Source organism: Labrus bergylta, chromosome 3 (assembly GCF_963930695.1).
Source record: "Labrus bergylta chromosome 3, fLabBer1.1, whole genome shotgun sequence".
NCBI classification, from domain to species: Eukaryota; Metazoa; Chordata; class Actinopteri; order Labriformes; family Labridae; genus Labrus; species Labrus bergylta.
The window spans coordinates 21,162,986-21,179,738 of NC_089197.1; the positions used below are offsets into that span (position 1 = coordinate 21,162,986).

Below are 16,753 nucleotides of genomic sequence, written 5' to 3' on the forward strand. Positions count from 1 at the left end.
TGCTCTCATGACAAGACATAAATAAAACAATGCCTGAGACTGTCAGCCATTTATTCATTGTTCCTGTAAAAGCAGAATCAATATGCTTTGTTTTGGCTTCATGTGCTTTCCAAAAAAAAAGGTAATTAAAAATAAGATACAGAATTTAAGACTTACAGCTAAAATTAAGTTGACATGTTCTATAAAGATTATAATATTAAATGTTGCATATTAAGCAAGTGGCAACCACTGAGGCTGAACTTTTCTTTGTTACCAAAAGTCCCAAACACTCCTGAATATCCTGGAAGGAAACTAGTGACCTGCTAAAAGCGAGTCCATTCCTACTCAGCCTTATATTTAAAGCTGAAATAAACATGTTAACAGCCTGATGCAGAAACTGTTTAGAGCTACAGCTCATTTCCCCAGTTCACAACAACTGTACAGGGATAGTATTTTTAAACTATCAATTAAAAATGATAATATTGCTCACATTTAAGCATTAATTAATTAAGGGCATTGCTGCTTTGACTGACAGATGGGGGTCGTTAGCTGTCTGCTAGCTGGGCTGATTCAGGGCAATGAACTTAGACTCTTGGTGATTCATTGTAAATGATGAATCAGAGATGGTAAACATCATTACATATACTTTCAATCTTATAAACGACATGCAGTTTATTCTCGTGTGCTGTGCTCTACATGTATGTGTTGTCTGTACTCTTCCCTTGTACTCTATGTGCTTTGCATTCCTTTTAATGTGATTCTTGTCTTTCAGCATTTAGAAAGGCGCTATAAAGATAAAATGTATTTCTTGCTTGCTTTAAACTTGCTTTTTAAAATGGACATAAAGATATGACAACACATTGTTTACTGAATATAAATTACCGCCTGCATTTTTGGCTGAACTCTAATGTGGTAATAGTTATTATGACAGTAATTTTGTTTTATTGACACTACCATAAATACTGTGCACAAAACCAGCCATAATTGTTTTTCATCAATGATCCTCATTTCTCAACACAACCTTCCTGGCACAGCCGAAGAGTGATGATGTCTGCTTTGTTCTCTCTGTGATACATGGCTGCAGGCTGGTTTCACTGGCATTGCACCCAGTATTCACAGGTGTTTTGGGAAATCATTTGTATTATTATTCAGTTTCAGAGCTGCATTCAATTTGCCACCGTCCAGTCAGACTTGAAGGATCACACCACAGAAAAAACAATATTTCAGGTCTGCTGCACATCTATAAAGCAACCCAAAAAACCAAATCAACACATTGTTACACCAAGCCTAAACAGTCAGCCAGTTTTGTGAGACAGATGTGAAAGGCCACAGCTTAGTAGCTCTAACTCTGTGTTTAGTGGACAAGGACTCACACTTTCAAGGTTTACCTCTCAATAATTTATTGCAAGACATAACAGATAGTAAGACCATAACTCACTTTGGATTAAAGCACAAGTCTAAAAGAGGAGAAGTAAAGTCAGTAAGAATGTTAGTCCTCCAGTTTGTAAAAGAACTTCCTGCTCAAACACTCGCCTAAAGACAAATCAACCAGCTGGTTTATGTGTGGAGGCTGCCAGCGTTACAGCAATGACAGACACAAACAAGGCCCAATAACTGACAATGATACAAGGATATTTGGGTCCATCATGGTTTACGAAACATGAGAATGCAAATGTTTTTGCGTCTCAGGTGACTAGTTTGAATCCTATTATGGCAAATGAGGGGACACTGTCTATTTTGTATGACCGCCACTGGCTATTTTTTCAGGAGTAATTAAACCCTGCCAGCACTTTCTGTTTACTTCCAACTAGTGCAATGACCAGCACACAAAGGCACTGATTTTAAAGATTACCTTCCACCCAAAATGCAGATTAGACAGTGGGCCATTTTTGGGATTCAACATTCACATTTTTCTTTTTTAAAACACACTTTGTGTTAAATTCTGTGAAAGGGCTTTACAAACAATGTCTGACTGATTGATTAATATTTAGTCCATGAAATATATAGAGAAACTAAACTGTGAATATTAGAAATACACCATATACTGCTTGGAAGACATATTTTAAAAGCTGCTTTAAATAATTGTATGATTGTTTTATTTAGTTTTTTTTTACCTATTTACTTTCAACTGTTTGCTCTATGTATGATATTTGTTTCACATACACATTTGAAATGCACCTGCAATAACTGCATTGCTTACTGAAACTGCCACTTGTATCTATGTTTTCCATTGCTGCATTTTAAGCATGGTAAAATGCATGAAACGTAAGTGCTATATAAGAAAAGATAATGTTAGACTCAAGATAAAAGTCTCTCCTTCAACACAAATTATTTTAAAGGAAATGGAATGCATTGTGTGCACAGACACATTCCTGCAGTTGCAGACACAGACACATAAAATACATATTTCATGTGTGTCATTATGCAGGATTAGGATGATAATCCTCATGCATCACCACACTATAGAATATAATAATATAGTTTGCAGCCACCTCCCAGTGACAGAATGTGACTGTGAAAGCAGCGGTTCATTTCTCCCTCACTCTGCACAGGACATCCCTTTCAAGCCTCAGCCAAAGCCTGGAGCTGCTGGCCTGGTTTGAGTGTGTCTCTGAGGATCCGTCAGTAGCCTGTCTGTGTGCTGGCAGGTGGTCCAGAGGCATGACCAATATGCTGCAGCCAGGCGGACAGACAGACAGACAGACAGACAGACAGACAGAAAGGCAGACAGACAGACAGAAAGGCAGGCAGACAGTCCCTACTTTGGCTCTATGGGACTGCTAATCTGGGGCCGAGCCAAGGTCCTGCAGTCCTGTATCTCTAGGCTCACTATGTCAACCTCTGTTTCAAAAGCTTTACTGAACTCCAGACTACATTAACCTCCAGGCAAGGGCGAGCACAGTCAGTCTTACACAAGCAACCGAGTAAACAAAATTGAGTGTAATGCTGGAGTCCAAACTAAGACACAGAGCAATGAACCTCAAAAGATTTATCAAACTGTTTATTTACAGAGAGAGGACCCAAGTTATGATAAGATCAGCAATGTGTCCAGCTATAAAGCAATCAGCAGGGCTATTATCAGACCCAGAGATTTTAAATGCATGCCACTTCTGCAGGAAAACGACTCACTCGACTGATCTCCTGTCAACATTAGCAAGGACAATTTTTTTCCTATTTGATGCCTTTTTGTAAGATTCTTTCACTACTCTCCAGCAGAGAAATCTTGTAAGAATAAGAGAGAAGAAGCTCTCACCTGCTTCTTCTTTGGTTTTGAACATGTTGATAGCTACATTAGGGACTTTGTACAGTAAATGTGTGCTATCATTAGCCTTCCCTATAGATGCTTTGTTCTTTCTCACACCCATCTGTTTGTAGTCGCTGCTGAACTGAATAAACGACAACCAATTTTCATCCAAGTGAGAGCTGGAGATGGTCTGAAAATTACTCCAGGTACAGCACAGTGAGAGGAACACAATACAGCTACAAACACTGTCGACATCTCTTAACACACCACTGCCAACAATAACAATGATTTTGAGTGCTGCAGCTCCCACATGTGCTTCAGAGAGATCCCAAGGAGTTTGAGGTGATCATTCAGTCTTAGGAATTAATCAGAGTATAAATATTTTGGCTTTGCCTTTACAAGTTGCTCTGGGTAGACTTGCTCCTGAATAATTACTCCACTGTGTTGACTTGTCCCTATCAAAGTGTGCAATCATCATCCTTACATAAGGTATAACATTTAAAGGATCAGGTTTTTAAATTCAACATTTTTACTGTAAACAAAACACACTAAGACACAAACCCCTACAATTAGAGTACAGTATTTGTGCTTCATGCCTGGAATAATATTATTTAATGCCGTAGATAACAAAAGAACAGCTGCAGTGCTAAATTAAGAACTGCAGCCAAACAGAGTTGAAAATTACATTTTTGAATGAACTGTGCCCACCTCTAGGGGCCCCGGTGCCTAGTGGTTAGTTTGCACGCCAAATGTTCAGAGGCTACAGTCCTCAAAGTGAGCAGCTTGGATTCAAATCCGACCTGTGGCTCCTTTGCCACGTGTCATTCCCCACTCTCTATCGCCCTGATTCCGACTCTATCTACTGTCCTATCTCTATAATAAAAGCCTAAACAGGCCTAAAAATAAATCTTAAAGCTGGTTCATGATGCATTTCCACTGCTTGGTACATACAGTTTTGCAGCGCTTAAACTCAGTTAAATATCAGTGCATTTTCAGAATCAAAGAGTTGTGGAGGGGGACTGAAAGACCTTGCATCACTACCCAATCACCTCCAACACCAAGCTCTCCCTCAGTTTGACAAAGCAAAACACAGACCCTTTACAGAAATAAAAAAACACACACTGGCCTGATATTCTGCATTCACCATAGCTCTCTCATCATTTAAGTAACTGCCCCTCCATCTCTTCATAATTATTTTTTACTTCAGCCAAGTGAGACTTTTCAACGAGTTTAGTATTTCATATAAAAACAAGACAATGAAGCCTTCTGTGACCTTGCTCTCAACAGCCATTAAGTGTCATTATCACAGTTAATTTTCCACACATTACCTGCATGAACAATGGCCCATGTCCCCAGGGGTGAAGATGTTATTACTCACCCTAATGCCCAGCTCTACATTTTCTCCGCCGTACACCTCCATCCCCTCATCCAGCAGACCAATCTCCTCGAAGTACAGCCTGTCCACCACGAAGCAGCCAATCAGGGCAGGGCTCCTGAGGGATTAGAGATGATGAAGATCAGTTTTGTTCCTCTGCACAGGTTATTTGTTAGTGTGGCACTGTTGCTATAGTAACAGCGGGGAAAAGACAAAAGACCTTGCACAAAGTATATTTGTCCATTAATGCTGCATGAATTCCCCTTTTAGCAGGGATGATATTTGTTTTACTTAATTTCACACATCAAATAATACTATAATGTTCTTTGATTCAGGTCTTAATGACACAGTAGTGTTCATTTACTGGATTGGTGCACTCTTGTTACTCTTGTGCCACCAGGTTTTGGGCGGGTTGAGGTAGCGACACCACAGCTCCCAGTCGAAGCCGTGGGCGGACAGTGGATACTCCTCAATCTCAAACGTGTCGTACTTGATGTTATCAAAGGATGGGGAGATTATTCGGGTTCTATCTTCTTTAATTCTCTGAAGAATGGGTTCAGCCCTTCACACATGGAAAAAAAAAGTGCTTTTATTGCGAGTATTCGTTTTCGACAAGCTCTTTCCATTGCCTTATTGATCAATGAGTCAAGTATGGGTCAATCATTTGAAAAAATAAAACAAAATGAGTTTAATCAAATGTATTACTATGACAAAGCCCTATTCAGTATAAGTGTTTTTTCCCCATAGGAGTATTCAGACATGAGATATTTTTACTATTTCCACCCCCTAGTCCTTGAACAATGACATGCTACTTAACATGCATCTTACATATGTCTTTGCAATGCAAAATTGATGACACACCGATGAAACATTTTACATTCTGCTGTAAGGATAAGAGTGGCTCAAATATAAATGCCAGCATACATACCCTTGCATGGCCTGACTAAAGACACTTCAATTTATGTCTTTAAGGCAGATGGCCTGTGATATCGATGGGTGGCTCTACCTAATGGTAGTGACCAAAAGAATAAGAATGCGTATACAAGGGACTGAAATGAGTTTCCTCTTGAGGGTGGCTGGGCTCAGCCTTAAAGATAGGGAGAGGAGCTTGGACATTCGGTGGGGAACTCAGAGTGGAGCAGCTATTACTTTGCATTGAAAGGAACCAGTTGAGGTGATTCGGGCATCTGATTAGGTTGCCTCCTGGATGTGTCTCTTTGGAGGTTTTCTGGGCACATCCAACTGAGAGGGGACCGCAGGGTAGACCCTGAGGGATTATATATCTTGTCCTGTCTGGGAATGCCTTTGAATTCCCCAGGAGGAGCGATAAAACATTGCTGGGTTGACTTACTGCGATTACTGCCACCGCGACCTGACCTTGCATAAGCACAAGAAAATGGATGGATGAAAAAATGGCTGTCTACCCTTATTCACATGGCTATTGACAATGTCTGGATTTAGATGGAGCTGAAAGAGCTGGCTTGTTTAACCCTCCCTCTATGGAGCCATTCCTGGCAGCTTATCTGGACACGTCTCCAGCCGATCCCGTCTGTCAGAGAGCAGAGTGTCCGTATTTTACTGCTGCCTCTCATAATTTTAATAGAGACACAAACTGCATTTCTGTTTGATCTTATAGGGCCGGATGGCGCCTATGATCGCTGGCTCTGGCTGTTAAACATACAAGCTTTTAAGCGCTGGACTGTCTCTCACTGGTTGTGAGATGGCCCAGCATACTCGTGTATGCTTTTCTCCTAGTGGAGATGATACTGCCTGTTTTGAAGAGGGTATGCCAACAGGGCATGTCCCTGATTCTGGTGGCCCTTAAGTGACCCAATCAGTCTGCTGGCAGTGAGCTTCCTCTTCACGAAATGCACTTCCATTTCAGAGATCAATTGTGGAAATTTGTACATTCCTTCAGGAATTGCTTGATAAGGGCAGCTATATCTGGCTGTCACGTTGGCTTTGATGGGATGACGCCATGTGCACACCCTCTGGCCATGTGTTTTTAAGGAGTTCACCGTCTGATGACTGTGGTCCCCTAATAGGATTTAGCTTTAGTGCTTGATGCTCTCTGTGGTTCCCCATTTGATCCTATTGAGTCTTTAGATATTACATTTTCCACATGCTTCTTGCTTTGACCTTCACAAAATGAGTTGGCAACCTTCATGCTTTATCTGTGCATCCTTCTTGCACCCAATTCACTTCAGATGGCTCCAAGTTTACATTACCCTGTTATGTTCATAGTTCCATGGCTTTTGAGCTCCCTTTGCATCTGAAGAGCAGAGGAGGTAACATGTGCGTGTGCCACATAGACCGCATTCAGAGTGCATGTCTACTGGACCAGCCTATCCAGCCAATGGCAAAGCTCTGTCTAAACAATGGCTTTCTCACTGGATGTGGAGGCTATTTCCACAATCAAGTGAAGTCCATGCAGGACCTCTTTGTTTAAAGGGGTATCTTTAAGTGGCATCTGATGTGCAGCAAGTTGGTCATCACCACCATTTTCTTTCGGTTTTAACGTCTAGATGTGACAGCTCCTTCAGTGGCGCATTCTGTTCTTTCTACTGGGTCTATGATGCACTAGAGTGCTGGAAGTTTTGACTCTGGTTCGGTTTGCTTGTATATATGTCCAATATGTGTTGTACTGAGTGAATCGACTGAAAGGGAACAAAATGTTATGACTATAACTTCTGTTCCCTGGAGGAGAGGAAAGAGGTACAACACTTGTTTGCCTTACAGCACAGCATGTGCTGAGTGAAGAGTGGCTTTCTAACTGAGGCTGAGACTACTTTGACGGATGTGTTTATTTGCAGGCGAAACCACACATATGTCATAACAGACCATCTGCTTATAGGCATGAATAGAGGTGTCTTCAATCAGACCCCGCGGGGGCATGGTATCCCATACTATATATGTTGTACCTTGTTCCTCTCCTTCAGGGAACAGAGGTTATAGTCATAACATTTCAATTTTCACAAATCAAATTGGAAAACCAGAAGAGCTGCATGGAAATTTACGGCATGCACTGTTGCAATTCCATAAGGTCATGGTGTTTTCAATATGTTTACTTGATCGAAATACAATAAAGGGCTCTACAAAAAAAGGATATAGTAAAGTTTCACAATATTTGTTTTCACTATACTATATCCATTTTCTCGCCCGATACTTTCAATGGATTAAAAATGTCCTGTTATTTCCCTTTAAATTCCTTGAATCCTCAAAGACCTCAGTGCCTGTAGATGTTGATTTAAAAGTATTGCTGTTGGGCTAATAGGCTGGCAACTAGAACCTAAAGCTGCCACGAGCAAGAGAGAGTAATCTCAATAATTTATGAAAATGAGTTAAGATTTTGTTATGCCGATATTCAAAGCTAAGCTTACTGGTCACAGTTTGTTATTTAATCCATAGATATGAGAATGGTGGCAGTCTTCTTATCGTACTTTTGACGGCATTAGTAAGAGAATTCCATAAATACCTCATAATTTTATAAATGGTTCATGATTTTATAAATGGTTCATGATTACATCAATAAGCAGGTAAATATTATTTATCTCAAGGATTTAAAACCATGTAAGCTCAGTGAGGATATAAGTTTGGATGTTTTTCAGTTCCTCATGACAGATTTGGGACGGAGCGCAGAGTTTCCGGGGGAGTTTGAGCACCCTGACAGTGATGGTTATGATCTTGTGAAGCATAGTCTCTGTGTTTTTGACAAAAAACACAGAGACTATGCTTCGATTACAAAACAAACAAACACATTGAAAAAAGTAATCATTTTTTACAAACATACTTTAATATGACTAAAGAACCATTCTCTTTGTGTAGAGCTGAGCTGACCTCACGCTCTACTTGTTGTGAGTGACTCACCAGCCAATATTGAATTCGACGTGGGCATCAAACAGGGCAACGACTGGGGCTGTAGCAGCCCTCCACCCGCTCACTCTGGACCGGATAAGCCCCTCCTGCTTGGAATGCCGCACCATCTTGATAAATCCTGGACTTCTGCTGTTAGTCTCAGACACGAAATCCTGCAGCTTCTCCTTAAGCTCATCTACAAATACAAACATTTTTTTGACCAATTTTTAATACATTTTTGCAGATCTCGTGTGAGACAGGTGAGAGAAGTGATACTTGTGAGAAAAATTCCACCCACAACACAAGACGCTGTCATATCCTCCTCCAGTCATGTCCTCCTACAGTCTGCAGAATTTCAATGGTAAGAGTCCAGACGCACTCATGCTTCACTGCTTTGATCACTGGACCAAACAGACAGCAGCTTGAGTTGCACAGCAGACCTCCATGTGGCTTTACCAGTTGTAAGGAGGTATTGCAATATTGAGGACTGTGCCAGCAATGCTTTCAAAACACTGCGGAAGGAGATGGAGGAAGTCCATCCGTTTTATTGTCTGGCTTCAAAGTTTACCTGCATTATTACCTGAGCTAAATCCTTCACTGTGAGTCACACAGCCTGCTGATAAATGAGTCAGAGGTACTTTTATAAGAAATAACCACAGTTTCCTTGACAAGTCATTAGTGGTAATAATATTCAAATGTTTAATTTCTCCAAATTATAATCAATTTTAGCCAAGATTCAACAATAGAAATTTCAAGAAGAGTGAGAAAAACTTGGGCTGATTAAAAGTTCTTTAAAGGACAATTGTTGGAGTCTTCTGATTAATGTCAGCAAATTTGTGAGTGTACATCACCACAGTAATAACCCAACTCTATACTGTTAAATCAAGTGAATAAAGCTGGACAAAGTTCAAAAGTTACATGTTCTGAGCATTTGTAAATAAAATAATCTTTGGCTGTTTGCACTATTTCACTTTTAGACAATGTGACCTTTTGATTTAATGAAAATAAGACACAGATTCAAGCAAATTTTTGGGTGCTTCAGAAGTAGGCTCCACTGTGTGATTTTCTAAACCTGCACAACTCGACAAGAGTTCCCTTAAAAAATGTTATATATCTGATTGTGAAGTTTATAGAGGCTTTGAAACAACACCCTTGACCTTCTTCTGATCAAAGACATCAAATATTTTCAAAGCAGCACATCGTCTTCTAACAAGTCACGATTCTGCAAAGACCCACCATATATCCAATTGCCCCAGAGTTGACTTATTTGAATAAAAACTGTTATTCATAAATATTTTGTATCTGCCTTATTTTCATATGGGCTGCTTTGCTTAATAATTGTTCTAAAGCTTGATCCAAAAGGCTGACAGGCTGATAATTGTTGGTATCTTTTAGTTAAAAACGCCTCACAGAATATCACTCTTCGACAGCCAGCCTTAAAAATAAAATGCAAAACCATAGAGGAATTAATTTACTTAATTTCTTAATTTCTCAGCAATCTTTTCTAAAGGTTGGAAGAGTAGTGGTCACGAGTTAAAAAAATATTGAAAATCTACCAAAAAAATTAACCTATGGCTTCTCATGTTTGTTGAAAGTTTTAGTTTGAGTATTAGTCATGGCCATACTTGCTCAATCCTGACACATTTTTTGTGAAATGGCTAAATCCCTTCAAAAGAAGACACCTCATCGACGATATGTGAGACTAGCACTGGGGTTGTTTTTATCGTTTCGATTATCCACAAGAGGTTTTAAAAAAATCATAGAAGGGGAGGTGTGCTGTTTGAAAACGGTGCAGGGGTATACACATAGGACTCTTAACACATTGATGATAAGGTAAGTAAGATAGTTTCCCATTGAGAAGAGCCAGCAGTGGCTGGTTCTCTATCCTTCCTGCATAATTGCAATCAGCCGACATCCCAGGTATAAATCTGCCCATGATTAGCTTTCAATACCGTAAAGCACAGAGACTAGGGAAATGTAGGGCTAAGAGACCCTCACTTTTATTAATTGATGTCTTTGCATTATGTGTAAAAATGTCTTCCCTATGGACTCTTAATTCTGGCTAAAGAAAAAGCTCCTGCAGTTACTCATAAGAGCAGCTGCTGGTTTCTCCAGATTACAATACCATTTTTAATCCATCAATAATGAAGTCATTGAGATGAGTCTGTGAATTGAAAATAAGAATGATGATGTACAATGCCTCATAACAAATCCTATTAAAGCATAGTTCATTTCAGCAGGAATGGCTGATGGCCAGCAGTCATCGCTCTTTAACGACTGATATCCTGCTGAAGCTCTGCTGGAAAGCAATGGGCTTTGGAATGTAGTTGGACTGAAACAACAAGTTAACAGGTTTCTAACATCACAGAGCAGCCAAGAATTAAATCCTGTTAAATATTCAAAATGTAACAAGAAAGCAGGTTTTTCTCAGAGGATGAAAAGCTAAAGGAGAGGCGTAAAATGGTGAATACACTATGAAGTTCCTCATCACACTTTAATCCTTAGTGTGACACAATAAAGCATTTAAAACATTTAAAATAAATATTTCTGTCCATATATGAATCCTGTTTTTCTGATCCACAAAAGACACTTTTTCATTTGTATTCGAACACGGCTTAAAAGTCCTCTTTTTCTGTCTTTTTATAGTATGAATACTTTTTGTTCCTGTCATTCATGTTAAAACTAACCACCATTTTTATCACCACACAAGCGTTATAACTTGCACAGCAGATGGCCAATCAGCATGAGACCAGGCTTCACAAGTGTTATGTAGCCTGCACTGCGCTATTTGGCAATTACACACTGATCTTAGACATTTCTGCAGTTGTGAACATAATGATCCACTGATTCTAACTCTTCCTCCACATCTTCATCAGTATTGTATCTAAATCCAGGGGCCAGAGTTTGGATATGAGACCATCAGTTTGTTTAAAACATTCTGAACAAATGTTACTAAAGTTCCAGCACAAATATGCACTGCTTGTATTTTATAGTTGGCAGTGAAAACTGTACACTCAACTATGTTGGTTTTTATGTGAGAATCATCCTAACTTTTGAGTACCCTCCAGCTTTCAACTGGCCCTTCTGCCACTGCTTGCTGGATGTCTACCTGCTTTCAAACAGTAGCTGGAACTTCTCTGGCCCCCTGAGCTGCTGTCTGGATCGTCAATACTCACAGAGATTCACAAACGTGTAGGGTGAGTAGAATCAGAGCGAGTTACAAAAATTGTTTTTGTGCATTGTCTGAATCCTGCACAATTCATCTCAATTACTGCAGAAACGTATTATTTAAAATGAAGGATCTTTTATGATTAGCAGATAAATAATGTGCAATCATTTGAGTAAACACTCATTTACTATAATGTTAATCATTGTATGAAAAAAAAATGGATTCTTCTACTCAAGTCTCAATAACTACTGTTACTTAGTATTCATTGTTTAGTAATCTGAATAACTCCAATTTTCAAGAAGGAAAACATAAAATAACTAGTGATTTTAGTTATCTGAATCTCTTTGATGGGCATCTGAAAGAGTGCCTTGGTTTCACAGACTCGATGAATCATATATATATATCACATATATATCTTATAGTTAGGGCTGGTGCTGGTGTAGACCAGCTCTTAGTTATTCTGCTATAGGCTTAGACTACCGGGGGAACTGGCACCTTGAGCTCCTCTCTCTCTCTCTCTCTCTCTCTTTCTCTCTCTCTCTCTCTCTCTCTCTCTGTGCATATACAGTACATCATATTACTGCATGTATCTATCTGTAAATCTCAATCAATAACCACCTACTTTCCTGGGAGCTCTTGAGCTCTCTTAGGCTCCTCAAGATCGTTGATTGACGGCCTGCCAGACCACCACCCCCCCCCCACCGGATTGTTGATGGACGGCCTGCCAGAACAACCCCCTCCCCACCGGATTGTTGATGGACGGCTTGCCTCCCCCCACCCCATTGCTCCCTATCCCTCTTCCTGCATCTTATCCCATCTCTCCCCCTATCCCTTTCCAAGCCCGGCGCAGTTTAGGCCTGTGAAGGCTGTTTCGTCATGATCCGGGGATCCGGCTGAAGATTTCTTCCTTTTAATAAGGCAGTTTTTTCTTACCACTGTAACTTTTGCTGCTTTGCTAAAGTGCTCATGATGGATAGGCCTTTGTAGGCTTTGTAATATAGCAATAAGTAAGGTCTTTTACCTGATTTTTGTAACATAACAATAAGTAAGGTCTTTTACCTGCTTTTTGTAACATAACAATAAGTAAGGTCTTTTTACCTGCTCTTTTGTAATGTTAACAGACAAAGAGTAAGGTATTTTACCTGCTTTTTGTAAAGTGTCTCGAGATAACACTTGTTATGAGTTGACACTATACAAATAAAAATTGATTGATTGATTGATTGATTGAATCAGACTGAAAAAAGTTCCTTAGAGCTAGTGATCTAGCAAGGGCACCATGGGAGACAGGGAGAGGTGTGAATAAATGACTTTATTGCGCTTGAATGTTGCTGCCTATCAAAAAATCCTTCAGTCCCACTTATGCACAAGACTCCTACTTGGTATCATTTAAGGTAAAGTATGGAATCATGTGTCCTCCAACAGCCTGTCTAATAAGTGCAAACCCCTCACAAAACCTCACTTTAACACAGAGAGCGTTTTCTCGGGCCACAACTTGGGACATTATCCAATTAAGGAGAAATCAGCTAGGTCAATTTGCCCTTCTCTCCCTTGATGGCTACACATTCTTCTGCATGCTAATGCCTCTCAGAGGGGATCTGTGACAGTGCTGGATGACTAATGTAAAGCCATGGGTGCCTGGGAGTTTCGCTGCGGACGATGACCCCTTCAACAATCTCAGCAGAATCACGGGTCAACAGGCTAACGACTTTTAGCACAGATAAGATTCACAGTCATGGTGATAATGATAACACCAGACCTATCAGACACAGTGTGACAGAGTGCTCAGGCAAAGCAGGGTGAAATGCCATCAGCAAAATGTCAATGCGTGACTTGGGTCCCAGACGGAGCCAAAGGCAACTGCTCCCTCGTTCTCAATTATGTGATATATGTGAAATATGAATTCATGAGGCCTGATGTTATAATCCAATGGTGCGCTAGGAGGAGTTGGAGAAACTTTTGGGTTTTCATCTTCTCATTTACTAATAGAAAACTTCTGATATATATTCAATCTTCTGATCAATAACAGCCTGAGAGAGAATGATTCTTTCTCAGTGTGTTTAAATAAGTTACACAGACGGTAGTCGATATTCTTTTCCAGCAGGCTACTAGCCATGCTACATGTTTTGCATTATTGACTTTGGTACACATATATTCTTCCCAATGTCAGTATTTCCCCTGTTGATTGCCCTTAATGGCTTCTCAGTCCTTGGTAAAGGGAGCCTAACCCATTTAAGTTTATATTACCTATAAATGACCTTGGCACAGTATTGTTGCCTTTTTATAGCCTGCTTCCTCCTCTTAACTGTATTTAAGTCTCACACAGAAAATAATAGGTCCACTTTTAACAAGTGACTTGAGGTCAATTTCTTATGCTTTGCATGGCAGATTAAAGCCACCTACTGTAGAAGTGATCGCACACATGAGTCATCTTTGTAATAACGAGCAAACAGAGCTCTGCAGCTACATCGTCAGCATAAACTTGATATCTTTTCAACCTGACTCTGTTTACACAACATCCATTGCATTCAGATGCAAGAATTAGGCTTGCAAATGCAGACAAGATATGTACAAACACTTCATCACCTTGCTGGGTTACTATCTGCCCCTGGGCACATTTCCTGGTGTTGCAGCTAATGAGTGTTATTCATCAATCGGTTAAATCCAGTGAACACGGCCCCTAATTAAAAAACCTGAAAGCAGTCTGGAGGCTATCGGAGCAGCAGTAAATATGGGAGCTGCCAAAGCCACCAAAAGCTAGTCACTTCCCCCATAGTTACCGTTTCTATACCTGGCAAGCACTCCTTTCTCTAGGTGTTTTCAAACATGGTCATTTTCAAGGATCATGAGAAAAGGCAGAAGTAACACCCCCTAACTCTTACTGTATTCACAATCTTGAAAGGGGACATTTTTTAAGTAAGCTGTGTCAGGACACATAATAACAGTTGCAAGAGTGATGGGGAACCAACAGACCTTCCAAACTGTAGCAAATACCTAAAAAGACAAACATAAAATCAACTTTGAGTTGCATACCATTACTTGAAATTGATCGTGGAACCTTGATTTCAAATTTTATCAGCACTCTGCTGCCGTGTCTTGGTTACAGAACCCTGCTTGTAAAACAGGATGGTAGGAGCGGGTGAAGTGTGGAGACTGAAGGGGAGAGGGGAGCTGAGGGATAAAGGAGGTGTTTCTGAAGAGAGCATTGTTTTGATCTGCAGGTCACATGGCAACTCTTTAAGTTTTGCAAATGCAGAGTAATTCGCTACTGCTTCCCCAAACACATCACTTTAGAATAGAAAGAAAAATAAGGCTTGATAGATTGATTGATGCTACAGGACGATTATTGATACAAAGAACTGTCAGACATAGTCTGAAATGTGTCTTGCATCACAGCGATGCAACATATAAATCAAATTTAAGATACAAACATTTGACAAAATATTCGAACAACAAAGGAGTATTCAGAGGATTTCCACACGCTTTGATCTTGGATTCAGCTCCATATTCAATTTTAGGATTGGCTGGTGTACTAAAGACTGTTTCAGTCTGACTTTATTAAAACCTGGGATTCTGTATCTCAGGTTTGATAGTAAAAGTTCAAATTCACTGTTCAGAGAGTGATTAGGGTCAGAGAGAATGCTGTTAGCCAGCCTTAACACGTGTAGCTTGCTGTATTATATAAGACAATGCTGCTTACTGTTATTGCTGTTGTCGTCCACCAGGATTATCTCTTTCAGAAGGTGGGAGGGTGTTCTGCTGATGGCCGAGTTGATGGACCTCAGGATGACGGACAAGGCTTCATTCACAAAAATGAACACGATGCTTACTTGAGGGAGGTTTAAATGATAGGTGATGTTTCTGCACCTGTGGAGGAAAAATTAAGCCTTTGTGAGGCAATGTTCATCTGCATCTTGCCAAAAGGACGTTTGACAATGATTCCTTAAAAGCAGGATTATGTCTGATTTCACGCCAACTGTTTTTTAAATACTATATATGGACCTTATTTTCATGAAATAAAGATATATATATATATATATATATATATAAATACATTAGCATCAGAAAATGGACGATGACTTAACTGTAATAGTGTTAAACCTGCTATGCACTTATAACAGGGATCAATTTAAAAGGAATAAACTATTGGTTTATTTTTCCATCAGTCAGGCTCCGCTTTTTTCCTTTAGAAATATTTTTTTCTGGAAGCGTCGGTTGTACAAGTGGTTTGCTCTGCTCTCCATGTACAGAGGCTGCAGTCCTCAAAGCATGTGTCTGGGGTTTGATTCCAGCCTCCTGGTATAAAAAAAGGTATAAAAGCCCCCCCCTGCCAAAAAACAAAAAAAATATACTGTCGTCTGGCACACACTTTGACATTTTAATTGTGATAAGAAGTCCAGCTTCTTCTCCTGAGAGTAATTTTAAATCAGTTTCTTTGGCGATGCAGAGAGATCAAATTGTAAAAAATATGGCTAAAAGAAGCAGGTGATATCACATTTATTTTTTATGATGTTTTCTTTGAAATGAAAATCGACTTAATACTGTGTTCTTTGAGTAATGACTGGACAATTATTTCTCTAATTGAAAAATATGGATTGTCAAACATTACCCATAATAACCCTTTTGAAAAATCCATGACCATACGAAGAGTACGTTTTTTTCAGGATTGTGTTATTTTCACCTTTTTTCCTGCTGTTAGCACATAATGATGTTCATTGGGGCTGAAAACCTGATTTGTTAACTGAATGCCATGGTTCGAGCACTTCTTTTGGCAATGTGTGTAAAACTTGTGTGATTAATGTAGGCTGTCCCTCCAGAACAGTTTTGGATGAGTGTACAGTATTAATGGTATTGGAGGTTCAGAAGAGATATTAGTGCAGTGGACAAAATGCCCTGAAGATCTTAGAGCTGTGTCAATTTTCAAACCAGAATGTGTGCTCCTGTAACCTTGGCAATGTGAATATGAGAGTGATGCTGAACAAGCGAATCCCAGCTAACCAGTGTTTAAGCTGGGATGTGAAGGACCTTTACATATATGAACGTTGGTTCCATTAAAGCCCTTGCTTAATCAATTCATTAAAAGCTGATTAAGCCTATCAACGGCATGTAAATCTCCATATGTTTCACATACCGG

The 16,753-nt window shown here is 39.8% G+C and overlaps 1 protein-coding gene across 1 annotated transcript in view; it reads right to left on the reverse strand.

The window, feature by feature from the left end:
- The window catches only part of galnt18b (UDP-N-acetyl-alpha-D-galactosamine:polypeptide N-acetylgalactosaminyltransferase 18b), a 78,031-nt gene that overhangs the window by 20,428 nt on the left and 40,850 nt on the right, over positions 1–16,753 (reverse strand). Inside the window, exons 3-6 of the mRNA XM_020661052.3 lie at positions 15,320–15,486; positions 8,466–8,649; positions 4,963–5,160; positions 4,602–4,716 (exon numbers count right to left, since the gene is read on the reverse strand). Coding sequence (XP_020516708.1) covers positions 4,602–4,716; positions 4,963–5,160; positions 8,466–8,649; positions 15,320–15,486 — 664 coding nt within the window. The remainder of the gene's footprint in view (positions 1–4,601; positions 4,717–4,962; positions 5,161–8,465; positions 8,650–15,319; positions 15,487–16,753) is intronic.